General features: G+C 53.3%; 1 protein-coding gene and 1 pseudogene across 1 annotated transcript; both read left to right on the forward strand.

The window, feature by feature from the left end:
• The first annotated feature begins 2,803 nt into the window (after positions 1-2,803).
• On the forward strand, positions 2,804-3,712 carry LOC129062711 (glyceraldehyde-3-phosphate dehydrogenase-like; annotated as a pseudogene).
• A 1,423-nt stretch (positions 3,713-5,135) lies between these two features.
• LOC129062694 (proteoglycan 3-like) lies at positions 5,136-9,994 on the forward strand. The gene is made up of 5 exons (XM_054563714.1): positions 5,136-5,196; positions 5,640-5,953; positions 8,158-8,289; positions 9,099-9,210; positions 9,936-9,994. The coding sequence occupies exons 1-5, from the start codon at positions 5,136-5,138 to the stop codon at positions 9,992-9,994; spliced, it is 678 nt and encodes a 225-aa protein (XP_054419689.1).
• The last annotated feature ends 573 nt before the right edge of the window (positions 9,995-10,567 follow it).

The raw sequence follows: 10,567 nt of genomic DNA on the forward strand, positions 1-10,567 counted from the left end.
TCGCTCATGTGGTTTCATAATAATGAGCAAGAAAAAGTCCCGTTTACTTAGCTGAGCATGTATCAGGTGCCAGGCTCTCGGCTGAGTGGTGGGAGGACGTAGCCTTGTCCCGCGTACATCTTCTCTGGGGATGTGTGTGTGACAGAAGTGTGACTTCCAATCCAGAAGAAGCCCCTCTGGGGCATCGACGACAAGGAAGGGGACGTGAGGGGGAGTCAGGAGGTAATATCTTATCCTCATCCGGGCACGGTTACGTGGGCGCGTTCATTCTGTCAAATTCCCTGAGCGGCCCATCAGCCATACCACATGCGTGTTACACGTCCACAGGAACTGTGTTTAAAATGTAAAAGTAATGAAATAAGGGGACTGGCCTTACATCCCAAAATACAGGCTTTCCCCCTCTCCATCAACACGGTAAATAAGCTTTGTGAAACTGAGCTCCATTCTCACAGCGGAATCCCTGGGGCTCTGCAGGCTGTGTGAGCACAGAGCAGGAGTGGCCGCCACCCCCAGTGCCCGTTTGTGGAGAAGGGTCACAGCTCCAGTCCTGGTTTCCTGGCAAGGCCACCCCCAGCCTGTGTGCCAGGCACTGTCCTGAGAACCTCCCTGGAGCCGATCTCCTTAGAGGTAGGTTCTGTCCTTAGCCTCAGTTCATAGGTAAGCATGCTGAGACGTGGAGGGGTTGGCCCTGGGACCGGGCATTCATTTGTATCACACCGTGCTGCCTCCGAAGACAGTGAGTGAGACCCACTCTCTGCAGAATGGGGGACTGGGCTGAACCTTGAGGCAAGAGGCAGAGTTTGAAACCAGTATGAACAAAATGCAAAAAATAAGCCAAACAGAAATTCCAGGATGCTGAAAACATCGACATCCTTGGATAGGCTGCCTGGGGTAGTGGAGGGTGTTTGGACAAATCAAAGAAGGAAGTCAGAGGAGTCAGACTAGGGTCAGACAGGCCACTCCTTCCTAATTGTATGAACTTGGGCAAGTTTTAACCTCTCTGGTCCTCTGTAGTAGATACCTAGTCTGGAGATGGCAGAAGCCAGTTCCAATATGATTATAAAGATTAAGAAGGTTCATGGATGTCAAAGCCTTAATGGAACATAGTGTTTGTTCTGTAGTAGAATCTCAAAAATATTACTTCCAGTTTTGACTCAGGTGTCAGTGTGGATTGAAATATCTTTGCCTGTGGTTTGAGTGCAAAGAGGACGGGGGAGGGGGGTAGGTTGTAGAGAAGGGAGAGGTGAGTGAGAGGAGGCAGAGGAAAGGCAGCCGTGTGGGTGGGGATGAGGAGCTGGAGGACCTGCATTTCGGCCTGTCTCTCGCTTGCTGTGTGATCTGGGCAACTTGGTGATGCTCTCTGAGATGCCCATTTTCTCACCCTTAACACAGGGCTGTCCAAATGAAACAGTGCATGTCAACCTTATCACGGGGCTTGCTGTTGGGAGAAGCTGACCCTGTTGCTCATCGCAGCCACGAGTAATGGGTGCCCCTGGTCTGGGCCCCAGGAAGGAGGCAAATGATGGGGAGGACACCGAGCCTTTCCTCTCTCACCCAGTAGCGTGGTCTCAGGCTTTAAACCTGGGACTAATTTTGGGCCCCGGAATTGGTCAATCACCCACCCTCCTACCACCCCATGTCAGGTTGATAAGCTGAGGGTCTGGAGTCCGTTGGGCCAGAGAGATAACAGCCAGGACCGTTAGTTGCTCTGCAATGAGGCCCCGCAGTGGCCCCTCCGATACTTCTCTGTTTGTGGGAGCCCTCGGGGAGCAGAGGGAAGGAAGGAGTCCAAGCCTTTTCTTCCTCTCGGCTACCTGTCCCTCCTGCCCTGAGCCCTGGGAAGCTGGGCTGGGGTCTGAGGTAGACATATGCTCTGCCCAGTGAGAATGTCACAGAGTCGTGTCACCCACCCTGACAAGGCCACGAGCTCCTGCAAGCCAATGATGTCCAGAAAAGTCAGGGCTCTCCAGTTGCAAGCGTCGCTCTGGAACACAGTCACCTTGGCTGGAGTCTGCTTGATTGAAGTTTTATAATGTTCATCACAGGTTTCTTGCATTTATTTTGATTTTTAAGAAGGATTGAAGTATTTACTTACCTTGACTACTGAATTTTGTCGTGCCCCCGTGAAGTTTGCACCTGAGACGAGTGCCTCACTCTCTCCCCCTCAGTCCTGCCCTGGTGAGGACAGAGGGCTGGTGGGAGACGGGCAGTGGGCATGAGGGGTGCAAGGGGCCCGCGGGGTGTCTGATCGATTCTGCTCACAGCTTTCCAGTCCAACTGTCGCCTCTTGGCCCAGAGGTTTGCCTTGATATTGAACAAAAAGGCACATTCTAGATCAGTGGTCCATAACTGGGGTGACTCTGCTCTCCAACGGGCCTGTGGAAACATGTGGAGCTGCTGTTGATTGTCTTTGGGGAACAATAGGATTGACTGAGTAGAGATGCTTCTGACATGTGTTGGATAAAGACTGTGGATGCTGCCAACCTTTCTACAGTGCTCAGGACAGCCTCCCACGCCAAAGACTTATTGGCTCTAATAGTCACAGTGCAAAGGTCGGGAAGCTTGATCTAGAACCACGGCCTGGAAGACAGAGCATAAGTTTTCACACATTATAGATGAAAAAGGAGGGAGGCTCTCTGCTCCTCCAGTTCGACAGGCAGCCGTGTCTTCCTGAGCGGGGACAGCCGCCACCCTGAGACACGGTGAAGGTCGGAGTGAACGGGTTTGGTGTATTGGGCACCTGGTTGCCAGGGCTGCTTTTTACTCTGGCAAAGTGGACCTTGTCGCCATCAATGATCCCTTCATTGACCTCAACCGCATGGTCTACATGTTCCAGTGTGATTCTACTCACAACAAGTTCAAAGTCACAGTCAAGGCCGAGAATGGGAAGCTTGTCATCGGTGGGAAGTCCACGTCCATATTCCAGGAGCGAGATCCCGCCAACATCAAATGGCTGATGCTGGTGCTGAGTGTGTTGTGGAGCTCATGGTGTCTTCACTACCGTGGAGAAGGCTGGGGCTCCCCTGAACGGTGGAGCCAAGAGGGTCATCATCTCTGCCCCTTCTGCCAATGCCCGCTTGTGATTGGTGTGAAGGTTTGTGATTGGTGTGAACCATGACAAGTATGACGACTCCACGAAGATTGTCAGCAATGCCTCCTGCACCACCAACTGCTTGGCTTCCCTGGCCAAGGTCATCCATGACAACTTTGGCGTGGTGGAGGGACCATGACCACAGTCCTTGCCATCACTGCCACCCAGAAGACCGTGGATGGCCCCTCTAGGAGGCTGTGGCATGACGGCCAAAGGGCCATCCAGGACACCATCCCTGCTTCTACTGGTGCTGCCAAGGTTGTGGGCAAGGTCATCCCTGAGCTGAATGGGAAGCTCACTGGCATGGCCTTTTGTGTCCCCACCCCCAATGTGTCAGTTGTGGATCTGACCCGCCACCTAGAGAAAGCTGCCTAATACGATGACATCGAGAAGGTAGTGAAGCAGGCATCAGAGGGCCTCCTCAAGGGCATCCTGGGCTACACTGAGGACCAGGTTGTCTCTTGTGACTTTAACAGTGACACCCACTCCTCCACCTTCGATGCCGGGGCTGGCATTGCCCTCAATGATCACTTTGTCAAGCTCATTTCCTGGTATGACAATGAATTTGGTTACAGCAACAGGGTGGTGGACCTTATGGTCCACATGGCCTCCGAGGAGTAAGAGCCCCCTGGACCACCAACCCCAGGGACAGGAAGAGAGACTCTCAGCTGCTGGGAAGTCCTTGCCCCAAATCGATCCCCCAACACACCGAGAATCTCCTGACCTCCAGTTTCCATCCTGGACCCTCTTGAAGAGGGGAGGGGCTTAGGGAACCCTGCCTTGTCTTGTACCATCAATAAAGTTCACTGTACCGAACTGAGAAAAAAGAAAGAAAAAAGAGGGAGAAGAGTGAGAAAGAGAAAGAAAGGTAAGAAGGAAAGGAAAGTGTAGGGTGAAAGGGTGAAAGGTGGTTGGGAGAAGAGACAGGGAGAGAGAGACAGACAGACAGACAGACAGAGAGAGAGAAAGGTTTTGCCTCAAAAAAACATAGAAATCCCAGGTCCTCCACTTCCTGTGCAACCTTGGCACATGGCTTTCTCTCTCGGAATCTCATTTTTCACAGCTCTGAGGTGAGGGTCTCATGCATTCTCAGGGGAAGGAGGTGATTCTGCGATGCGATGCATATAAAATCCCTGGTGTACACAGGCACTCAGCGGTGTGAGCTCCCTTCATCCACTGTCTCCCTCTCTCCCTCCCTCCCTCCCTCCCTCCCTCCCTCCCTCAGGGCCCTCCAGCATCTTGCTTTCCTCCCCTTTTTGGCTGGATATTGACCAGAGGCAGGCTGCTCCCGGGGTTAGGGCTGGGGCACATTCAGGGTGCCAGTAGTAAGTATGTCTGGGCAGCAGGTATCTGGGGTCTTCTCCAGCACACCTGGGTGTTCGGACACCCGTAAGGGTCAGTAGGCCCTGGGAGACAGGTCCCGCAGTCTCAGCAGAGAGCACGTGAGAGAATTGAGCAAAGGTCTTGTAATCAGCCCTACTGCCTTGCATTCCAGCCTGGGGCAATCGCTCTGGTGTCTTCCCACTTCCCCCAAAGCCCAGTATAAGGGCTGCCTTGGGTGCCCTGCAGCCAGAGGCACCGAGAGTGGAGGCTCAGACTTTTCTGGCAACGTGAGTGGCCCCTGGTCTTCCAGGGAGGGAGGGGGTCCACAGCTTTGGAGAAAGCAGAAGCCAGTATGGCCTGTCCTTAGGACCGAGATGGCCACTGTTTTTCCCCTCCTTCCCCACTGTGAGGGAAGGCGGCTCTGACCCAGAGCAGACCTGCTCCTGCAGCGACAAGGGTCTGGGCTAGGTGCTGTCCCAGCACACTGATGGAGCTCTCAGGAGAAGGGACCCTTGTACTTGAGTGACACCCTCACATCCTCTTCCTGAACCTCCAGGGTAGGGCCTGTTTGTTGCGGGAGAGGGAAGCTCGCTAGTCTGTCCTGAATCCACTGATAAACAAACAAGTGCATCTCTGTCAAGTGGCAGGGGCTGTGCAGACTCACAGGACATCCCTGAGGAGGGAAAGCGGTACTGTGTCCCTGTCACAAGACGCAGTGGATATGAAGCGCCCCCTGCTCCTGCTCCTTCTCCTGCTGGGGGCCGTTGCTCCATTCCACCTGGGTAAGCGCTCCCCTTCCCTCTCACCCACAGCCATCCTCTCCCCTCCTTCCCGCACCTTGGCGGCTCTCTCGGGGCCAGGCCACGGCTTTCCTTCTCCAGCTGACCCAGCTCTTCTCCGCGAAGGTTTCTCCTGGACTCAGAGCTGGGACCGTAACATTTGGCCTGGCTCCTTCACAGAGTAAAAACCACTCACCTGTGACGATGAAGGGCTTCTCAGAGGTGCTTCTTCGCCAGCCCCCAACCCGAAAATCACACACTGTGTCAGTCAGCGTCAGGCTCTCCTCCGCTGGTGCGAGTTCTCACCTCCCCCAGCACCAAGGAGCCCCTCCAGTGTGGGCTCCAGACAGCAGCACTAGGAAGGCCCAGGAGGGGCGGTGCAGAGCTGTCCAGGGTGCTGGCAGCAGGGAGAACCCCGCTGACGGCAGGTTCCCTCTTCTTCCCAGAGAATCAAGCTCCCCGCCTGGAGAGCCAAGAAGCACAGGCAGACCTGAGCCAGGACCTGGAAGGTTCAGGGGATCAGGAGGGAGCGTTGGCCCTGCCTGAGGAGGAGATTCGGCCGGAAGGAGAGCAGGAGGAGCCTTCCAGCGATGAAGATGACTTTGAGGACAAGGAGGACACGGAGCTGGACCCAAGTGACCTAGACGACAACTTTCAGTGCCCCCAGAAGGAGGACACAGTTGAAATAACGGGCAGTCCTGGGTGCAAGACCTGCCGCTACATCTTGGTGCGGAGTCCCCAGGCATTTAGAAGTGCTCGGGTAAGTGGCAGAGAGGCTCCTGTGGAAGGAGGACCAGGGGGCAGAGAAGAGAGTGGATCCTCCCGTCTGTTCTCTGTTCATTCCAACTAGTGGTTCTCAAGCCTAAGTGCATCAGGCTTTCCTAGAGATTGCATTAATAACAACGTCCCAGGTGTTGATTGTGTTTTGGTCTGGAGAGAGCACTTGGATAATCACTGATTTGGACATGAGCCTTCGGTATTAGGTATATCTGTGTTAAACCTTGGCTCTGTCTGTCATTGGCTGTGTTACCTCGGTATGTTACTTCACCTTCTCAGAGCTTCAGTATTTTCCTTTTAAAAAATTATATTTCATTACATGCTATGACACTTGTCCTGATTTTTTCCCCCTTTGGTCCCCACTCTACCCAGAACCTGCTACTCCCCCAGGCAATCCCCACACCATTGTTCATGTCCATGGGTCATGCATGTAACTTCTTGGCTACTCCATTTCCGATACTGCACTTTACATGGCTATTCTCTAACTACCTCTTTGCAACTCTTAATCTGTTCACCTCTTCACCCATCCCCAACACCCCCTCCCAGCTGGGACAATCCAAATGTTCACCATATCCATGTTTCTGTGTCTGTTCTTGTTTGTTTAGCTTGCTTTTTAGATTCAATTGTTGATACATACTTTTTGCTTTTTATTGTTCGTAGCTTTGATCTTTTTTTTTCTTTTTCTAAAAAAGTTCCTTTAACAATTCATATAATAATGGCTAGATGATGATGAACTCCTTTAGTTTTTTCTTTTCTGGGAAGCCCTTTCTCTGCCCTTTGATTCTAAATGATAGCTGTGCTGGGTAAGCAATGTTGGCTCTAGGTCCTTGCTTTTCATGACTTTGAGTATTTCTAACCAAGCCCTTCTATCCTGCAAAGTTTCTTTGGAGATTTCACTGACGGTTTTATGGGGCTTCCTCTTAGGTAACTAACTTCTTTTCTCCTGCTGCTTTTAAGATCCCTCTCATTATCTTTAAACTTTGGCATTTTAATTATGATATGTCTCAAAGTGAGCCTCTTGGTATCCATCTCATTTGAACTCTCTTTGTTTCCTGGATTTGCATGTCTATTTACTTCAACAAATTAAGGAAGTTTTCTTTATTTTTTTTCACGTAGATTTCCAATTTCTTGCTCTTTCTCTTCTCTATTTGGCAACCCTATGATGCAAATGTTGAACCTCTTGAAGTTGTCCCAGAAGCTGCTTATGCTAGTCTCATATTTTGGATTCTTTTTTCTTGTGTTGTTCTGATTGGTTGTTTTTTGCTTCTTTATGTTCCAAATCATTGATTAGATTCTTGGCTTCAGCCTCTCTACTGTAATTTCCCTGTAAACTGTACTTTACTTCAATGAACATATCCTTCATTTCTGCCTGGATCTTTCCACTGTTAGGTTCTCACTTAAGTTCCTTGAGCATCTTTATAATCAGTGTTTTGAGCTCTGCATGTGATAGATTACTTATCTCCATTTCGTTTAGCTCTTTTTCTGGAGTTCTGATGTGTTCTTTCATTTCGGCCATGTTTCTTTGTCTCCTTGTTTTGACAATCTCCCCACATTTGTTTCTATGTGTTAGGTAGGGCTGCTTGGAGTCCATATGTTGGTAGAGTGGCCTAATGCAGTAGGCATCCCTTAGGGTTCAGGGCACAGCCCCCCTTTTCATCCAAGCTGGGCACTTGAGGTGCACCATGTGTGCGGGCTGAGTACACCCTCCTCTTGTAGTTGAGGACTGAGTGCTGGTGGCAGGTCAATGGGAGGGATTTACTGAGGCCAGTCAGCTACAAGGCCTGTCTGTGACCGCTGACCATCAAATATGGCCCTTCTTGGAGGATCAGCTGTGCGGGGGCAGGGTGGTGGTGCTGAGAGCTACAGTATTTTGACTTCACGTGTACAATGGAGATGTACAGCACCAACCTCTGAGAGAAGTGGTGAGGAGTGAATCAGATAATACATGGAAAGCCTTCGAATAGTCCCCAGGTCATTGTACAGTGTCCGTAAAGGGGAGCTACGATTATTCTATTACTATTTCCTCCAAGAAGATACTGAACACAGACAAAGGAGCAAAAGATGGAATTGGGGAGCTAGTAGATCCTTGATTTCTGGCTGGAGAAGGGATGCAGAGCTCTCTCCTGTAGACCGGGGGACTTGAGAAAAAAAACTGAATCCTCTACCCTACTCCTTCTTCTTCTGCAGATAACCTGCAGGAGGTGCTACAGAGGTGATCTCGCCTCCATCCACAGCTATAGCATCAATAATCATCTGAAGTGCATGACCAGAGGACTCAACCAAGGCCAAGTCTGGATTGGAGGCTATATATGGGAATGGGTAAGTGAGGGGCCAACTACCCAGGTGCAGGAAGTTCTCTCTGATTCCCTCAAGGGAGCACCTGCCTGGCACCAGGCCTCATTCCTGCAGCTGAGGTGACCTTGGTGTGGGCGTTAGCTCCTGCTGGCTCTGGAGAACCAGTGGCTGTAGGCCTCTCTTCTCAACTCCACGTTCAGTGACTTCATGCTTGTAGTATGAAATCTGCCACAGTGGGTGTATTCACACCAAGGAAACGGGCAATTGTTACAAATCAGCATTCCTCCCACTCTCTGCCTTCTCACTTTCCCCCAGAGCCGATTGTGAGACACTTGCCAGCGCACCGCTGGAGTCAGGAGAGAGGTTCCTGCCCAGACTGGTCACTTTCAGGCCTATGGCTTCCTCGGGTCTCTAATGGGGGTCCTCCTTCTCTCCAAGCGGCTCTGGGAGAGTGGGTAAAGAAGTGCCATTCTATTGGCTCTTCAAGTATGGTCCAGGGACCAAGTGGTATTAGCATGTCCTGGTAGCCCGTTAGAAATGCACCATCCTGGGTCCCAGGTGAGACTCTGGAATCAGAATGTGCCTGTGAAAAAGACCCACGGAGATTCCTATTCACAGAAAAGCCCGAGAAGCCAGCCCCGTGTGATGGCTGGGAGGGAGGCTGCTCTTCTGTGGTCACTGCCTGCTCTCCCGCAGGGGCGGGTCTCCAGGGTCGGGCTCCTAGCTGGGTGAGCAGAGTCCAGAAAGGGATGCTCAGAGGGCACTTTTTGGGACCTCTGTGTCTGTCTGTCTTCCTGGAGCTCTGTCCCTGACCCAGCATATCTCTTCTCTAGGCCCATCACTGGTGGATTTTCTGGAGTGATTGGAGTCGCTGGAATTACTCAAACTGGGCCGCAGGGCAGCCTAACCGGAGGAATGGCCACTGCGTGACTCTATGCACCAGAGGTGAGGGGGCCTGGGCACCAGGGCATCGGGTAGGGATGGCAAGTGGGCCCTTACATAGTGTCCCTGTGAGCTGCCTGCAACACCTTCCCAAACCCACCGCCTGCCCCCAACTGGACAGCCAATGTCGTGTGTGTGAGGGGGGCTGAGACGTAGGGTGGGGGGTGCCCGGTGTGGGGGCTGGGTGGGGCTCTCCGTGCTCACAGACAGAGCTCTGCTCAGAGCCTGGGGTCCTTTCCGTTTTCTGCTATGAGGGAGCCACCGATGTGGCAGATGAGAGTAACAGGTGCGAACGAAAGGTGTGGATGAGGGACCAAGGAGAGATGTGGGAACCGGGAATGGCGGACGGTCAAAGCGCCGGCATGGACTGCGGGGATGCGGGACGAGGGGGAGCCGAGTGTAGTGCTCAGGCCCCACTTGGGGGAGTGGGGCGGCCGCGATTGCTTCCCGTCCCTGCTGGGGCCCTGCGCTGAGCCTCAGGCCCCTCCTCTGGGAAAGGGGATGGTGACAGCCCCTCCGTCTTGGAGTCCTTGTGAGGATTCACCAGGGGTCCATCCACGCACTTACCCACTGCCTTCTGGGCCGGAGGCCCAATGCCCGGAGCTCGTGGGGCCGTGGGGCCAACGCGTCCTGGGGGGTGATGAGATGCAGCAAGACATAGGAGGAGGGAGAAGGACAGGAGCCATGCTCTGACAGGACACTGACAGCACTGTGCTCTGTACCGCCAGGGGGTAAATGGCGACTTGTGAATTGCTGGAGGCGTCTGCCCTTCATGTGCTCCTTCTAAGCCAGTGGCCTGGAGATCCTGCCTCGGAGCCTCAGGCCCGCACCCCTCCTGGCCGTCGGGACCCACCCTGGGCGCGGGATGGACCTCCAACCCCTTCAGCCCCTCCTGCTCATAAAGCCAATTTTCCACTGCACTTCCTGACTGTTGTGTCTTCATTGCTCGTCTGGAGGGCTCCTCGGGCTTGGAAAAGACTGGAAGCCCTGGCTCCTGCAGGGTGGGGGTTTGCGGAAGGAAAAGACGGCAGAGTGCCCCGCGGGGGTGAGTGTCTGGGTGGGTGCAGGGGTTGCGGTGCCAAGGTTTCCGCTGCAGCGCCACCTGGGGGCGGAGCCCGGACTAGGTGGCCCTGCCAGGACCCCTCTGAGCCTGGCCCTGGGGCTTCCACCCAGCGCCCTCCTCACGCCAGGGGCGGCGGGGGCCGGGTTGGGGGGTGCGGGGGTGGCGGGGGGAGTTCTCGCAGGGTGGGAGGTGGGAATCTTGCCTTCCTGTTTGGTTTGCTTCCCTATGGGCCTCAGGGCGGCGTGGGTTGGGGCAGCTTTCCAAAATGAGTGTCATGTCACTGACTGGAGAATCGGA

This window comes from Pteronotus mesoamericanus, unplaced genomic scaffold (genome assembly GCF_021234165.1).
Source record: "Pteronotus mesoamericanus isolate MK-2021 breed Mesoamerican mustached bat unplaced genomic scaffold, CSHL_Meso_final scaffold_83, whole genome shotgun sequence".
Taxonomy (NCBI): domain Eukaryota; kingdom Metazoa; phylum Chordata; class Mammalia; order Chiroptera; family Mormoopidae; genus Pteronotus; species Pteronotus mesoamericanus.

Excerpts from the sequence above, each read along its gene's own strand:
- LOC129062694 (XM_054563714.1), top strand. The coding sequence starts at position 5,136 with ATGAAGCGCCCCCTGCTCCTGCTCCTTCTCCTGCTGGGGGCCGTTGCT. Across the intron at positions 5,197-5,639 it reads CGTTGCTCCATTCCACCTGG|AGAATCAAGCTCCCCGCCTG; the intron begins GTAAGCGCTCCC and ends TCTTCTTCCCAG. Across the intron at positions 8,290-9,098 it reads GAGGCTATATATGGGAATGG|GCCCATCACTGGTGGATTTT; the intron begins GTAAGTGAGGGG and ends TCTCTTCTCTAG.